The sequence below is a fragment of the Zingiber officinale genome, chromosome 2B (genome assembly GCF_018446385.1).
Source record: "Zingiber officinale cultivar Zhangliang chromosome 2B, Zo_v1.1, whole genome shotgun sequence".
Classification (NCBI taxonomy): domain Eukaryota; kingdom Viridiplantae; phylum Streptophyta; class Magnoliopsida; order Zingiberales; family Zingiberaceae; genus Zingiber; species Zingiber officinale.
In genome coordinates this window covers 47,813,964-47,832,348 of record NC_055989.1, presented here as the reverse complement: position 1 = coordinate 47,832,348, position 18,385 = coordinate 47,813,964, and the positions used below count along the sequence as shown (strand labels likewise).

The 18,385-nt window shown below is 39.5% G+C and overlaps 1 protein-coding gene across 2 annotated transcripts; it reads right to left on the bottom strand.

Annotated features, from left to right (window-relative positions):
- Positions 1 to 207: 207 nt before the first annotated feature.
- On the bottom strand, positions 208 to 3,414 carry LOC122045633 (SPX domain-containing protein 1-like). 2 transcript variants are annotated; one of them, XM_042605942.1, is made up of 4 exons: positions 3,025 to 3,414; positions 2,016 to 2,156; positions 641 to 707; positions 208 to 536 (listed from the first exon to the last, which is right to left on the bottom strand). In XM_042605942.1, exons 2-4 carry the CDS (start codon positions 2,022 to 2,024, stop codon positions 319 to 321), a joined length of 294 nt encoding a protein of 97 aa, XP_042461876.1. In that variant the 5' UTR covers positions 2,025 to 2,156; positions 3,025 to 3,414; the 3' UTR covers positions 208 to 318. The 2 variants fall into 2 exon arrangements, with proteins under 2 accessions (XP_042461876.1, XP_042461877.1); XM_042605943.1 differs by lacking the exon at positions 3,025 to 3,414 and having other exon boundaries at positions 2,016 to 3,018.
- Between the last annotated feature and the right edge of the window lie 14,971 nt (positions 3,415 to 18,385).

Here is an 18,385-nt window from a genome sequence, read left to right as displayed (position 1 = left end):
AAAAAAAATTAATACACAATTTTAAAATATTATAAATCATTCAAAATAGTAAATTTCAAAATAAAATTTAATATACAATTTTCTAACATTCAAAAATAATTTCTATAACATTCTGAAGAAATTTCATAAGCAACCAACAAAATGATAACACTATTAAAACAAAGGTAGAACAATATAACACGAGATTTTCTAATCTGTTTTGATTATTGAACTTTTGCTCCTAATCTGTTTCAAGGACCGCAGCGCTGCTACGGTGCTCTTCATGTATAAGCTCTGCATATATTTAATCTCCTCCAACTCTGGAACCCTCCCACCTGATTATGCCGGCTTTGGCACTCCATTTTGTCCGTCGCATTCTGCTAAAATTGACAGGTTGTTGCTGGGGAAGAGGTGGTCGAGCATAGCCACACACTCCTTCACGAGTTTGTATAGGAGATCAGTTGTAAAGAATGGCTGCTGCGGCACCTTTTCGATGAAGGGCTGCCTGATAAGTGCTCCTGTTCTCTTGTCATACTTCTTCAGTATTTTCACTAGACCTGAATTCATCACAACAAGAATAATAAACCATCTAAATGAGTGCACAAATTTAAAAAAAAATCATAAAATAGCTGGCTGGCCTCGAAGGCAAAGATCTACTTACTTCTACTAGTTACACTCAAAAAGAATTGTCGGCTTGAGACTGGGACAAAACACCTACCACTGCATATCTATCACAGAAAATAATACCATCAGTATTATGTAAAAGAACTCTTAAAGCTGAAAATAAGGGTCAAAGTTCACGCCATATAACAATTAGAAAATTTAGATTAAGGTACAAATGAGATAAATCTAGATTTCAGGTAATACGTTACATAAATCTATAAAATAATATAAAACTACTTAATAGTTGAAACCAACATTGAAGCTCGAGTTGTTGGAACCTGATCATGATAACAGTAACCCTGCAGAATCATATCTAGCTAATCATTATTAACTAAATACCAAACATACAATAACCTGATCATTAACTATAAAGATGACACAATATGAGACCCTTTAAAAGCATGATAACTAAAACTGCACACAAACTGCATAGTATAACAATGGTATAGAAAATATAGCTCATGTTGGAAATGAGAAACACAACTACAAACAAAACTCACTTCTTGCTATATCCCATGTCTTTCATCCGCCACCAAAAGTTGCATGTTCAACTTTGCAATAATGAAATACCTCATCAGTCTCACCATTGATCACAGTATAGTTCACATCAAAAACTTATAATTTCGAGTTCTCCAAATGTCTTGTCATATTAAAACAAATGTAATTAACTAACAACACATGAAAATTTTACTCGCTGTCTATCTTTTTTATCAGGAAGTACTAAATAAAATTAAAATATTGGATATAATGTAGGATGATTTTATTTTTACAATCATGTGTATCACTAAAGCTAAAGCAGGCTAATGCTGATCTCTCAATATAATGAAATTACATACTCCTTATGGATACTATTCTACCACATGTCATTCACCATTCAAACCATTACTGCATGAAGAAATAGTGTTTAAGGAATTTTTATCACTTTACATCTTTGGATCTGTTTATGAATTGTTGAATTCAAGTTCCAGTTTATAAACTAGATGTATAAAAAATAATGAAAAGATATATTACATTCTAATCATATAATTTGTAACCTAAATTTATTGGTCATATCATAATATGACTCCTAGCAACCATAGATGCATGAAGATCATATACGCCATGAGACCTAGCCTTGCACTAGGCCGGTGCATCAGAAGATGGCCCCTGGAAACCCTACAAAAATCATGTCTCAGATTGAACGGTATTTCCATAATAACAAAAATAGTTTGTTAGTATGAAATGAGAATCTTGCAGGCAGAGTTGCAAGTTATTTCTTGATAACTTAAGTTTTCTAGTGCTAGGTACCATACCATGAGAAGAAAAATGTCTTAAAAATGAATTTATTTGCTTCGTCAAGGAAACTAAAATCTCTTCAAATATGAAGTGCAAACCTTTAGCATCAGACTTTGCTGCAATTGAATGATCAGACCCAGACTCGATGTTTAGAACAAGATGGTCGTCAGATCCCTTTCGCATTGTTCTCAATTGAGCATCAGTTGAAATGGGTAATTTGGTGTTTTTCCTAGTGGTCCCTGCAAAAATGTAGTAACAATTAAAATAATATCTTGAAATAATCCTTGAAAGCTAAAGCTCATTTATGTTACTAACATGTAATTTTCATAAAATACAAGTCATCTGTTATCAAGTTACCAATAGACCTTTTTCCATATTGATTTGCTTGTAATGTCACATTGTCTAAACAAATATAATTCAAGATGACACGGCAGATAAATCTACAAATATCTTATGGTAAAATGTCTTATCATGTTTTCCAAGTTATTTGATTTGTAACAATGTCAATATATGCTTAAATGATTGTAACAATTCCTTAAGATTCTGATGAGAACTTGCCAGCAAGAACACATGAATTGTTAGGAATAATACCTAAATGATTTGGACACACATTATGTGTTTGAACTTTGAAGGAAGTCTGATTCATAGGAAACCAAACTTGGTGTTAGATTGTGGATGCTGATCAAGATGCATGCAGCACATCTTTCAATATATGATAATCTTCCCAGATTATTAAGTACACTAATATTTTGTTTCTACTTCAGCAAAAGATAGATAATAAGAAAATTTAGAAAAGCATGATAAATCATATTAATTAATATTTACATGGACTCAACATAAAAAAGAGAAGTTTAAAAATCTAAATAACCGATTTTGTTTTCAATAAATAGACTACAAATGATTGATACATTTCATCCAACATTTGGTGAGCTTGAATTGAATTAAGCAAAGTACATGCAATCATAACATAGAAGGATAATTCAATACAATCAATCAAACCATCTACACATAACAAAGATAAACAACAACCGACAAGCAACTCAATCCAACACAAGTAGAAATAACCCAATATCGTTGATGTGAATGAAGCTTCAGTTGCGGATGGACCTTCAGATGTAGTGGTTGTCTAGAAGTGACCTCTTCCCCTCTTCTAACCAGAAGATGGAATATGGAGGGCTGCCAGAGTGGAGCAAGCTGTTTGGAGACGATGAAGGGCTGCCGGAGTGGAGGAAATGAACTCTCCACTTCTAACCGGAAGTGGAGAGGGAATGGGGGCTGTCGGTGGTAGGTATAAAGCTTTCCTCTTCCTAACCCAGAAGAGGAGAGGTGGTGATGTGGTGGAAATGAATCCAGAGCTTGATGAGGAAGAGAAGAGTCAGTGAAAGAGGGGATTACAGGAAGTAGGAGTGGAGCTTCCTCTCTTCTAACCCGAAGAGAGAAAGGGGAAGGCTTCAGTTCCTCCTCTAACCTAAGTAGAAGTTTTCAGATGATGGATGGAAGAGCGGTGGCTGCTGAAAGGAAGTTATGGCCTCTCCTCTTCTAACCTGAACAGGAGAGATGAGAGTAAGTAGCTCCACCGGCGGTGATAGAGAGGAGGTGGTTGGCCGGATGTAGGAAAGGAGGAAGATAGAGAAGAAGACTGTTAGTTAGAGCCCTAGAGCCAATCATTTGATGATTGTATGGACTCATGTATATCATATTCTTGTATATTAATAAAGGCATTTGTTTGGTTATTATACTTATTTATATTAGTGCCAAATAGACTAAGTATAATAGCGTCCTTGAGTAGAAGGTTCATACCTATATCAATCGATTAGTTGAATCGATAGTGAGATGATATAGGGAACACTACTCTAAATCATTCCTAGTCGAGTATTAGCATTCAGGGACAATGTTAATACAATAAGACTAGCATGTAGGTCAGCTCGATGACTTGATCTCATAAGTCATGGATATAGAGATATCAAGCTGACACATGGGTATGCATTAGAGAATGTATACTGAATGACCCGCCATGAGAAAGTATCATGGATCGTTATATGAGTGTCATATACTTTCTCATGTGGCTATTAGTATGACTATTAGTCCTTAGACCAGAAGTCACCATGGATCCCTACATAAGGAGTTATGTACTTTAGTTTCGTCAAACGGTGGAATATAAAGGCGATTACTGGGTATATAACGAATTATGTAGAGGGATGTGAGTGATGTAGATGGGATCTATCCCTCCCATATGACGGGAGCGACATCGGTATTCTTGATAGAGTGAGACCACTAAGTGCATGGCCATGCCCAAATGAGTCAACATTAGATGTTGAGCTCATTTGATCGAGTGAGTCTACTTGGAGTTCAAGATTTAGATTGATTAGAGGATGACACGGTCTATGCCTCATATTGATCAATCTAGATGTCTAGGATAGAAGGACATTTGTCATTATTTTGTGAGTAGTCACAATTGGTAGTCACGAGGTGATGTCGGATCTCGACATTCTTGTAACTTGGGTAGTAATGATGTGTTGCTAGATACCGCTCATTACTTATGCTCCTAAATGGGTTTAGGGCATTGCCAACGTTACAAGAACCTATAGGGTCACACACTTAGGACAATTAGGTGAAGATTAGGTTCATATGATGAACCAAGAGGATTAGATTCATTTGATGAATCAAATTGGATTAAGAGTAATCCTAATTGGGCTAACTTGAGTTCGACTCAAGTTGATTCATGTGTTAAATGAGTCTAATTTAGATTATGACTCATTGAATCAATTTAATTTAATGAATTAGATTCATTATATTAAGTTGGCTCGAATCAAATGGTTGGATTAGATCCACCATGGTAGAGATTGAGTCAAGTTTGACTTGACATGAGAAGGAAGACCAAAGGTCAATTTTGACTTGACCTTTTGCCACCTCATTGGTGAGTTGGCATTAGGTGGACCAATAATGATGTTCCACATCATCATGGGTGCCACCTCATGGAAGTGACAAAGCCACTCTCTTAATGGTTTCATATTAATTGCAATTAATGCAATTAATGTGATTTTATGGTTTCATATTAATTGCAATTAATGTGAATTTTGAAAAGTGGCCGGCCACTTGGTTTTTGGGTGAAGAAATTCATTTTTCATTCACTTGTGTGCATCTTCCTCCTTCTCCCTCTCAAGCTCTCCCTCTCCCTCTCCTCCCTTGGCCGAACCACATAGGTGCTAGCACACCTTGGTTTTTGGTCATTTCCATCTAGTGTGTCCGTGTGGATACTTCTAGAGGACCGGCGCTTGACGGTCTTGAGATCCGGCATCATTTGGACGAGCGGGAACGCAAAGGGTATCGCATCAAAGGTATAAATGGTTTATCCTTATGTAGATCTACTGTAGATTAAAGTTTTTCAAACTCGTACTCGTATTTTCGTTCGGTTTTACCTTGCACGAGATCCGTGGCTTGGGCGATTCGGGGTTTCCGCGACGCGAAAAGCGAAAACCCAATAGTGGTATCAGAGCCACGTGCAAGGCTTGTACGAGTTTATTTTTATTTTTATGAAAAATAAAACCTTCTGTGATTTTCTGCAAAAATTAGTTTTTTATGATTTTATGGGTAATTTTTCCGTAGAAGCGAAGCACAAGTGTCTCGGCACTTGTAGGCTTCGGCTACCGGAAAGATCTTTCAAAACAGGCTTCGTTTTGCCCCAAATCCTTTTGGGACAGCGAGCTTGGGTGCCATTAGATCGCAAAGGAGCAACTCACGATGGTTAGATCGTGGGTAGGGGTACTGCCCCTAACCCCGCAAGGGGATTTGCTCCGCCATTGCACTCGAAATCGCTAAAAACGAACCCGCCGGGAAGATTTTTTCGAAACGGCAATGTCTCGACCCAAATCGTTTTGGACAGCGGGTTTAGGCGCTGTTGGATCGCAAAGGAACCCTCGCAATGGTTAGATCGCGGGTAGGGGCGATGCCCCTGGGCCCCGCAAGGGGATCCGTTCCGCGATTGCACCCAAAATCGCTAAACGGGACCGCCGGGAAATTTTATTCGTAAAATTATAAAAATTAATTTTAAAATTATAGAAAATTATGAAAATATTTAATTTTGAATTATATATATTAATTTGTGATAGTCATGGCCCAAAGCCCAATATGATTGGTTGTGTTGTAATTCATAATACGGTCTGCGTGCCGTTATGTGTTTGCGAGTGTTGTATTATATCCGCGACCTGCGTGTCGTGCCTTCTCATATTTTCTTGTTGTAAATTAGATTTAAACTCGAATGTAACTCGAGTTTCAAATTGTAATGTACAAATTGGAGCGGTGGAGGGTCCACACGAGACGGAGTTCCGAGGCGGGCACGAGCAACACAAGGTGGTCAAAGGGAGGCGCTTGGAGAAGCTGTTGACCCTAGGTTGACCAATCTATCTTCTCATTGGCTTGAGAAGATCGTAGTAGGGTCATGACTAAATCACAAATAGATTAATTAATTAATTATTATGTATTTGATGCATGTTTAATAATTAATTAATTAATTAGTGCCTTAACGATTAGATTAGATCTAAGTCGTGCACATGATGCACCCTTGCGATTAGATTAGATCTAAGTCGTGCACAAGATGCATTCTTCTCAATTAGATTAGATCTAGATCGAACCAACTCTAAAATGCCTAACCGTGCCGTGATACCTATCACTACCTCGATCACATGTATTGTTGAATCTGCCAAAGCAGAGCAATACATATTATCTTGGTAGGGTACGGAGGGACAATCTTGGTCCCGTCTATCAACGCATGGGTGAATACAAACTCAATTAGATTGAGTATTCATAGTTACTCGGTTGGATCGAGTCAACTATAGGCATTCTTCCAATAGTTGGAAAGATAGGTCAATATCACATCTATATTAACTCTCGGGCGTATTTGCCAAAGCTAACTCGAGTTTTAATATAAATGCGGATATTGATTCTATAAACAAGAGTTGCATAGAGATGTAATTGGTAATCGTTACCTACCGGTCATACTAAGCCTTGGGCGTATTAGCCAAAGCTAACTCAAGGGTTAGTATGATGTGGATCTTGTCCCACAGAATTATAGAATTCAGTGGGAGCATCATTTAATTTAAAGGCCTAATTAAATGATTTTTAAGAATATGATATTTATTTCTGCAAATTTTCTGTTGTAGATAACCATGACGTCAAACACGAATTCCTTCTCCTGCGATCCGCCCTGAGAAGGACAAGCTCAACGGAGCGAATTTCCTGGATGTACAGGAACTTGAGAATAGTTCTCACCCGGAGGCGTAGGCTGTACGTTCGGAGCAGCCCATTCCGGAGGCTCCTCCCGCCAATGCCCCGCGAGCCGACAAAGATGCTTACAAGAAGCATCAAGACGACGCATTAGATGTGTCTGTCTAATGCTCACGACCATGAACTCGAGCTTGAAGCAACATGAGTTGATGGGCTTTTGATATGGTTGAGCATCTTCGCCAACTATATCGGGACAAGAGAGGCATGAGAGATTTGAGATCTCAAGGGCGGTGTTTCAGTGCAAGATGTCAGACGGGGCTCCTGTAGGTCCTTATGTACTCAAGATGATTGGGTACATAGAGAACCTACAAAGACTGGGGTTCCCACTTGGCCAAGAGCTGGCCACTGACTTGATCTTGCAGTCCTTGCCGGATAGCTATAGTCAATTCGTTCTCAACTATAACATGAACGAGATTGACAAACCACTGCCCGAGCTACTTAGTATGTTACGAACTGCTGAGATTAACCTTAAGAAGGTTAAGCCCATTCTGATGGTCCAGAAGCATAAGGGCAAAGGCAAGCCCAAAGGCAAAGGAAAGTCCCAAGCCAAGGGCAAAGGCAAGGCACTGAAGCCTAAAGGAGGGGTCGCCAAGGATGCTACCTGCTTCCATTGCGGTCAGACCGGGCACTGGAAGAGGAACTGCAAGGTATACTTGGAGGATCTGAAGAAGAAGCGAAGTGAGACTTCCACTTCAGGTATATATGTTATAGAAGTCAATCTATCTATTTCTACATCATGGGTATTAGATACTGGATGTGCTTCTCACATTTGTACTGATGTGCAGGCGCTGAGAAATAGCAGAGCATTGGCAAAGGGTGAGGTCTGCTGTTGCTGTAGGAACTTATCAGCTATCTCTGCCCTCTGGGCTTGTACTAGATTTAGATGATTGTTGTTATGTGCCTGCTCTTACTAAGAACATAGTTTCAGTTTCTTGTTTAGACAAGAAAGGGTACTCTTTTATAATAAAAGACAAATGTTGTTCTGTTTATTTGAAAGATATGTTCTATTGTAGTGCACCACTAATAAACGGACTCTATATTCTAGACCTTGAGAGCCCTATCTATAACATTAGTACCAAGAGGTTCAAGTCAAATGACATGAACCAAACATACCTCTGGCACTAGGTCAATGACAAGCGCTTATCCCAGCTCCATAAGGATGGTTTGCTGGACTCATTTGATTTAGAATCATATGAGATATGCGAGTCATGCCTATGAGGCAAGATGACCAAGACCCCCTTTAGTGGGCATAGCGAGAGAGCAACTGATTTGTTAGGACTCATACATAGTGATGTATGTGGCCCTTTCAATGTTGCTGCTAGAGGCGGTTATAGATACTTCATCACATTTACTGATGACTTCAGTAGATATGGTTATGTGTACTTGATGACACATAAGTCTGAATCCTTTGAAAAGTTCAAAGAATTCAAGAATGAAGTACAGAACCAGCTTGACAAGAGTATTAAGATACTTTGATCAGATCGAGGTGGTGAATACTTAAGCCATGAGTTTCGTGACTACTTAGCTGAGTGTGGGATTTTATCTCAACTCACTCCTCCTGGAACACCACAGTGGAATGGTGTATCCGAAAGGAGGAATCGTACCTTATTAGATATGGTACGATCTATGATGAGTCACACAGATCTTCCGACATATCTATGGGGATATGCTCTAGACACGGCAGCTTTCATACTCAACCGAGTTCCATCAAAGGCCGTGATAAAGACACCATATAGGATATGGACTGGGAGAGATGCCCAGGTGTCTTTCATGAGGATTTGGGGTTGTGAGGCTTACGCACGACGTCAAGTCTCAGACAAATTAGGACCCAAATCCGACAAGTGCTATTTCATCGGATATCCCAAGGAAACTAAGGGATATTACTTCTACATTCCCAGTCAGCACAAGGTAGTTGTGGCAAAGACTGGGGTCTTTCTAGAAAGGGACTTTGTTTCTAGAAAGACTAGTGGGAGCACGTTCGATCTTGAAGAAGTTCAAGATGCGAACAATAGCATTGATGCCTCGATGGAAATTGAACTGGAACCACAAAGTGTTGTGGATGATGTTGTTCCACAAGGAGTTGAGGAACAATAACCAGTTCAAGTAGACATACCTCTTTGCAGGTCTGATCAGCCTGAGAGATACTCATTTCTCTTGTCTGACCATGATGACATTGTGCTCATAGAGGATGAGCCTACCACCTATCAGGAAGCTGTGATGAGACCAGATTCTGAGAAATGGCTAGAAGCCATGAGATCCGAGATAGAATCCATGTACACCAACCAAGTATGGACTTTGGTTGATCCACCTGAAGGGGTAAAACCCATTGGGTGCAAGTGGGTCTTTAAGAGAAAGACTGACATGGATGGACTTATCTATAAGGGTCGCTTGGTAGCTAAAGGTTTCAAGCAGATTCATGGTATTGACTATGATGAAACCTTTTCTCCAGTAGCGATGTTTAAGTCCATTCGGATCATGCTTGCTATTGCAGGCTACCATGACTATGAGATATGGCAGATGGATGTCAAAACCGCGTTTCTGAATGGAAACCTACTCGAGGATGTGTACATGACACAACCTGAGGGTTTTGTAGATCCACAGCATACTAGTAGAGTATGCAAGCTGCATAGGTCCATTTATGGACTAAAGCAAGCTTCTCGGAGCTGGAATCTTCGATTCGATGATGCGATCAAACAGTTTGGTTTCATCAAGAACGAAGATGAGCCTTGTGTCTACAAGAAGGTTGTAGGGGACATAGTTGTCTTCCTCATATTATATGTGGATGACATACTACTCATTGGGAAGGACATCCCTATGCTTCAGTCTGTCAAGACCTGGCTAGGGAGTTGCTTCTCAATGAAGGACTTAGGTGAGGCATCCCGCATTCTAGGGATACAGATCTATAGAGATAGATCTAAGAGATTGTTTGGCCTAAGTCAGAGTACATATATTGACAAGGTAGTCCTTCGGTTTGCCATCTGCCTATGTCACATGGCGTGAGTCTTCGAAGACTCAAGGTCCCTCTTCTAGAGAGGAGAGACCGCATGGATCAGATCCCTTATGCCTCAGCCATAGGATCGATCATGTACGCTATGCTGTACTCGACCGATGTCTCGTATGCTTTGAGCATGACGGGCAGATACCAGTCATCCAGGTGAAAGTCATCGATAGCGGTCAAGAATATTCTTAAGTACTTACGAAGGACTAAAGAATATTTCTTGATATATGGAGGTAATGATGAGCTAACCGTAAAGGGTTGCCAGCTTTTAGACCGATCGGGATGATTACCGATCGCAATCAGGTTCGTATTTTGCATTAATGGTGGTGTCAGGAAGAGTTCAAGGTGATAGAGTTGATTCTACAAGTCGAGTATATTGCATCGGAGGGCAAAGGAGGCGTGGATCCGCAAGTTCATCATCGAACTTGGGGTGGTTCCTAGCATCGCTGACCCAGTTGAGCTCTATTGTGACAACAATGAAGCTATAGCACAGGCGAAGGAACCTCGCTCACCAGCGGACCAAGCACATACTACGGCACTTCCATCTCATTCGAGAGATTATCGATAGAGGAGATGTGAAGATTTGCAGAGTACCTACAGAGGCTAACATCGCAGATCCCTTGACCAAGGCTTTGGCACAGAGGAAGCATGATGGTCACACTAGGTCTTTAGGCCTTAGAGCCTATATTGATTGGCACTAGTGCTAGTGGGAGATTGTTAGTTAGAGCCCTAGAGCCAATCATTTGATGATTGTATGGACTCATGTATATCATATTCTTGTATATTAATAAAGGCATTTGTTTGGTTATTATACTTATTTGTATTAGTGCCAAATAGACTAAGTATAATAGCGTCCTTGAGTAGAAGGTTCATACCTATATCAATCGATTAGTTGAATCGATAGTGAGATGATATAGGGAACACTACTCTAAATCATTCCTAGTCGAGTATTAACATTCAGGGACAATGTTAATACAATAAGACTAGCATGTAGGTCAGCTCGATGACTTGATCTCACAAGTCATGGATATAGAGATATCAAGCTGACACATGGGTATACATTGGAGAATGTATACTGAATGACCCGCCATGAGAAAGTATCATGGATCGTTATATGAGTGTCATATACTTTCTCATGTGGCTATTAGTATGACTATTAGTCCTTAGACCTGAAGTCACCATGGATCCCTACATAAGGAGTTATGTACTTTGGTTTCGTCAAACGTCACCCGTAACTGGGTGGACTATAAAGGCGATTACTGGGTATATAACGAATTATGTAGAGGGATGTGAGTGATGTAGATGGGATCTATCCCTCTCATATGACGGGAGCGACATCGGTATTCTTGATAGAGTGAGACCACTAAGTGCATGGCCATGCCCAAATGAGTCAACATTAGATGTTGAGCTCATTTGATCGAGTGAGTCTACTTGGAGTTCAAGATTTAGATTGATTAGAGGATGACACGGTCTATGCCTCATATTGATCAATCTAGATGTCTAGGATAGAAGGACACTTGTCATTATTTTGTGAGTAGTCACAATTGGTAGTCACAAGGTGATGTCGGATCTCGACATTCTTGTAACTTGGGTAGTAATGATGTGTTGCTAGATACCGCTCATTACTTATGCTCCTAAATGGGTTTAGGGCATTGCCAACGTTACAAGAACCTATAGGGTCACACACTTAGGACAATTAGGTGGAGATTAGGTTCATATGATGAACCAAGAGGATTAGATTCATTTGATGAATCAAATTGGATTAAGAGTAATCCTAATTAGGCTAACTTGAGTTCGACTCAAGTTGATTCATGTGTTAAATGAGTCTAATTTAGATTATGACTCATTGAATCAATTTAATTTAATGAATTAGATTCATTATATTATGTTGGCTCGAATCAAATGGTTGGATTAGATCCACCATGGTAGAGATTGAGTCAAGTTTGACTTGACATGAGAAGGAAGACCAAAGGTCAATTTTGACTTGACCTTTTGCCACCTCATTGGTGAATTGACATTAGGTGGACCAATAATGATGTTCCACATCATCATGGGTGCCACCTCATGGAAGTGACAAAGCCACTCTCTTAATGGTTTCATATTAATTGCAATTAATGCAATTAATGTGATTTTATGGTTTCATATTAATTGCAATTAATGCAATTAATGTGAATTTTGAAAAGTGGCCGGCCACTTGGTTTTTGGGTGAAGAAATTCATTTTTCATTCACTTGTGTGCATCTTCCTCCTTCTCCCTCTCAAGCTCTCCCTCTCCCTCTCCTCCCTTGGCCGAACCACATAGGTGCTAGCACACCTTGGTTTTTGGTCATTTCCATCTAGTGTGTCCGTGTGGAAACTTCTAGAGGACCGGCGCTTGACGGTCTTGAGATCCGGCATCATTTGGACGAGCGGGAACGCGAAGGGTATCGCATCAAAGGTATAAATGGTTTATCCTTATGTAGATCTACTGTAGATTAAAGTTTTTCAAACTCGTACTCGTATTTTCGTTCGGTTTTACCTTGCACGAGATTCGTGGCTTGGGCGATTCGGGGTTTCCGCGACGCGAAAAGCGGTTTTCGCGGCCCGAACCCAACAAAGACAACTTATGTTGGCGTCGAGAAGATGATGTTGGGTCTCTGCTTGATTGGAGAAGACAGAATGAGGGATGGTGGCCGGCCGGCTGACGGTGGAGACGTGGGAGTTGGTCGATGGATGGAGGGGTGAAGGTTGGTTTCGGCGGAGATGAGTTTTGGAGTTTTGGTGGAGAGGCTAAGTTAATTTCGTGAAGGGAGGTTTCGGTGGAAGAAGTTAGGTTAAAAAAAATTATTATTTTTTTGGGATTCAACAACATTCAATAGACAACAGTTTAATAAAACTGTTGTATATTATCATGTAAGCAACGCTAAAAGACAACAGTTTTTTAAAACCGTTGTCTTTTACATACATTAGACAACAGTTTTTTAAAAATCGTTGTCTTTGACATACATTAGACAACAGTTTTTTAAAAATCGTTGTCATTTAAAAAAAATTATGGTGAACAACAACGGTTTTCAATAAAACCGTTGTTAAATGGCAAAAAGACAACAGTTTCTCGAAAAACTGTTGTCTATTAGGTGTGGTTAAATCTAAAATTTCTTGTAGTGTCGTAGCATTGCTCATGTAGATGGTGATTTCTCTTTCATGTAGTCCTTGGGTTTCCTGGAACCCCTACAATGAATTGCAGACATGATCAGTGGCTCCCGTATCTACACACCAGGTACCGGTAGATAACACCACTAAACATGTTTCGACAACTAATGAATAAGATACACCTTCATTGTTCTCGTTTCTACGAGGACAGTCCAAGTTTTGTTTCCAATCAATATAATTGGGACCAGTAAGTTTGTTTTCTTTTAAAATAACAGCGAGAGGATTGAAAGCTATTTTGAAATCCTGAGAATCATAAAATAAGATATTTGGTCAAAACTTTAGAATTTAAAATAGTATTGCTCCCTCAAACAATATAATTTAAATTCACCAACACCTCAAAACACCATGAATTTAGTATGCCATGATAGTGTGGGCGTATACTAATTCAAACATTTGTAAGAAGAGGTTTTACCCATTAATTTTATTATCTTGCCAACGTAACTTTATGACAAATAAAATTAATAGTTGGTTTGTCTTCGGTCACACAAAATAATAGCAGTGACTCCGATGGGGAGGATACTATTAAATGCGCCTAAGTGTATACCATCACTTGATACTTAGTCCATTAATTAAGATTGTGCCCTTCAGATGGAGAAGATCACACAAAAATAAATAATTTTTTATAATCATCCATAGAGGAAGTTTGATCTAGTGATCTGCAAACAAACTCATCCGATGTGGAGGAAGACACTTATAGCCAACACGCAAGTTTGAATGCTTCACTTACAAACCAGTAATGGAGACCATGAAATTTATTTAAATAAACCCTCTCCCACTTAGTTATTTAAACGAGGAATTTTAACATGCACACATAAGACACATGCACACAAAAGCATACACATCACATATCACATAAAGGCAATAAATATGAAAAAATAATTTTTCAACAATTATATCCTCATCCATAGTTGTCCTCCGTATGTCACTGACCCTAGTCGCCGCCAACGGGTCTTGTCGTCGCGTCTATCTTGCTTCCTTTTTCACTGTGCCTCTGGTCCTCAAATAGCACCACGCCTTGCAAGGATACGATCCGCGACAAAAATAAAATTTTACATTTATCAATCCTATATTCCACAAGAGAATGTACATTTAGATCGAACAGAATGTAAAATCCTAAAACTAACACAACTCCTGCTATATTTAATAATTATAATCACGCACACACATAAAATGCCCTGAACATTCCTGAGGGTCCAAATCACACACAAGTACACAAAAAGCCATAAGAGTTGGATCTAGGATGTGTTAGTTAGAGCCCTAGAGCCAATCTTTCGATGATTGTATTATGGACTTATTGTATCATATTCATATTTATATAAATAAAGGCATGTGTTTTGGTTATTATACTTACTTGTATTGGTGCCAAATAAACTAAGTATAATAGCGTCCTTGAGTAGATTGTTCTCACCTATATCAATCGGTTAGTTGAACCGATAGTGAGATGAAATAGGGAACACTACTCTTAATCATTCCTAGACGAGTATTAACATTCAGGGACAATGTTAATGCAATAAGATTAGCCTGTAGGTCAACTCGATGACTTGATCTCACAAGTCATGGATGGAGATATCAAGTTGACACATGAGTATACATTGGAGAATGTATACTGAATGACCCGCCATGAGAAAGTATCATGGATCGTTAGATGAGTGTCATATACTTTCTCATGTGGCTATTAGTATGACTACTAGTCCTTAGACCTGAAGTCACCATGGTTTCCTACATAAGGAGTTATGTACTTTGGTTTCGTCAAACGTCACCCGTAATTGGGTGGATTATAAAGGCGATTACTGGGTGTGTAACGAATTATGCGGAGAGATGTGAGTGATGTAGATGGCATCTATCCCTCCTATATGACGGGAGAGACATCGATATTCTTGATAGAGTGAGACCACGAAGTGCATGGCCATGCCCAAATGAGTCAATATAAGATATTGAGCTCATTTGATTGAATGAGTCTACTTGGAGTTCAAGATTTAGATTGGTCAGAGGATGACATGGTCTATGCCTCACATTGATCAATCTAGATGTCTAGGATAGAAGGGCACTTGTCATATATTGTGAGGAGTCACAATTAGTAGTCACAAGATGATGTTGGATCTCAACATTCTTGTAACATTGGGTAGTAATGATGTGTTGCTAGATACCGCTCATTACTTAAGCTCCTAAATGCGTTTAGGGGCATTGCCAATGTTACAAGAACCTATAGGGTCACACACTAAGGACAATTAGATGGAGATTAGGTTCATATGATGAACCAAGAGGATTAGATTCATTTGATGAATCAAATTGGATTAAGAGTAATCCTAATTAGGCTAATTGAGTTGGACTCAAGTTGATTCATGTGTTTAATGAGTCTAATTTAGATTATGACTCATTGAATCAATTTAATTAAATGAATTAGATTCATTATATTAAATTGGCTTGAATTAAATGGCTGGATTAGATCAACCATGAGAGAGAGATTAAGTCAAGTTTGACTTGACTTTATGCCACCTCATTGGTGAGTTGGCATTGAGTGGGCCAATGATGATGCTTCACATCATCATGGTTGCTTAAGTGGGATGCCACCTCATGGGAGTTACCAAGAGTTGTGACTCTTGGCATTCCATGGGAGTTACACACTCATCTTAATGTGGCCGGCCACATGAATGAAGAAATAAGTTTCATTTTGTGATGATTCTCATTCATTTCATCATCTTCTTCCTTGCTCCATTTTTCTTCTCTCCCTCTCCTCATCTTGCCGAACCTAACTAAGGTGCTAGCACACTTTAGTTTTGTGATCTCCTTCTTCTGTTCGTGTGGATACTTCTATAGGGTTGTCTACTTTGACAACCTTGAGATCCGGCACCATTTGACGAGCGGGATTCACGTAGGGCGCACATCAAGGGTATAATCTTTGTTCCCTTCGTAGATCTACTGTAGATCAATGTTTAGAAACTCGTACTCATAAGTTTTCGAAAGTTTTTACTTCGCACGGATCCATGGCTGGGGGTTTCGGGGATTCTGCGACGGGAAAAGCGGTTTTCGCGGCCCGAAAAACCCAACAGTCGTATCAGAGCCACGTGCGAAGGCGTGTACGAGTTTATTTTGATTTTTATGAAAAAAAACATTCTGTAAATTTCTGTAATTTCATGATTTTTATAGTTTTAAAGGATATTTTTCTCGTAGAAGAGAAGCACAAGTGTTTAGACACTTGTAGGCTTCGACTACCGAGAAGATTTTTCCGTAACGGCAATGTTTCGACCGAAAACATTTTTGGGACAGCGGGCTAAGGCGCTGTTGGATCACTTAGGAGCAACTCGCGATGGTTAGATCACGGGTAGGGGTACTGCCCCTAACCCCGCAAGGGGATTTGCTCCGCGATTGCGCCCGAAATCGCTAATCGGGACCGCCGGGAAAATTTTACTCATAAAAATTGTAAAAATTATGAAAAATTACAAAAAATTATGAAAATATATAATTTTGAATTATATATTATTTTTGTGATAGTCATGGCCCAAAAAGACCCAATATGATTGGATTTGTGTTGTAATTTATAATACGGCCTATGTGTCGTCATGTGTTTGTGTGTGCTGTATTTGATACGTGACCTGCGCGTCGTGCCTCCCTATTTATATTCTGGTTGTAAATTAGATTTAGACTCGAATGTAACTCGAGTTTCAAAATTATAATGTAAATTTTGAAGCGGTGGAAGGTCCACTCGAGACGGAGTCACGAGGAGGGCGCGAGCAACATTAGGTGGTCAAAGGAAGGAGCTTGAGAAGCTGTTGACCTTAGGTTGACCATCCGATCTTCTCATTGGCTTGAGAAGATCGTAGTAGGACCATGACATAATCACAAAATTTAGTTAATTACTTGTGTATGTGATGCATGTTTAATTAAGTAATTAATTAGTGCCTAACGATTAAGATTAGATCTAAATCGTGCACAAGATGCACCCTTACGATTAGATTAGATCTACATCGTGTACAAGATGCACCCTATCGATTAGATTAGATCTATATTGAGTATATGATACAACATCGACATTAAGATTAGATCTAAATCACGACAACTCAAAATGCCTACCGTGCCGTGATACCTACTACTACCTCGATCACAAGTCGTTGTTGAATCTGCCAAAGCAGAGCAACACATATTATCTTGGTAGGGTACGGAGGGACAATCTTGGTCCCGCTTATCAACGTATGGGCAAGTACAAACTCAATTAGATTGAGTATTCCTAGTATACTCGGTTGGATCGAGTACAACTATAGGCATTCTTTCAACGGTTGGAAAGGTAGGACAAAATCACGTTTATATTAATTCTCGGGCGTATTAGCCAAAGCTAACTCAAGTTTGAATATCAATGTGGATCTTGATCCTATAAACAAGAGTTGCATAGAGATTTAATTGGTAATCGTTACCTACCGATCATACTAAATCTTGGGCGTATTAGCCAAAGCTAATTCAAGGGTTAGTATGATGTGGATCTTGTCCCACATGTATTCTAGAATTCAGTGGGAGCATCATTTAGTTAAAGGCCTAATTAAATGATTTATAAGAATATGATATTTATTTTCTGCATTTTTCTATTGTAGATAACCATGACGTCGAATACGAACTCCTTCTCCCTGCGTTCAGTCCTTGAGAAGGACAAGCTCAACGGAGCAAATTTCCTGGACTGGTACAAGAACTTGAGAATAGTTCTCACCCAGGAACGTAAGCTGTACGTTCTGGAGCATCCCATTCCGGAGGCTCCTCCTGCCAATGCCACGCGAGCAGATAAAGATGCTTACAAGAAGCATCAAGATGACGCATTAGATGTGTCCTGTCTAATGCTCGCGACCATGAACTCTGAGCTTCAGAAGCAACACGAGTTAATGGGCGCTTTCGATATGGTTGAACATCTTCGTCAACTGTATCAAGGACAAGCGAGGCATGAGAGATTTAAGATCTCAAGGGCACTGTTTCAGTGCAAGATGTCAGATGGGGCTCCCGTAGGCCCATATGTACT

Bases quoted from the DNA above. Each gene is read 5' to 3' on its own strand.
- LOC122045633 (XM_042605942.1), bottom strand. The intron at 537-640 runs GTAAGTAGATCT...TGATGAATTCAG, and splicing joins TTTGAGTGTAACTAGTAGAA to GTCTAGTGAAAATACTGAAG.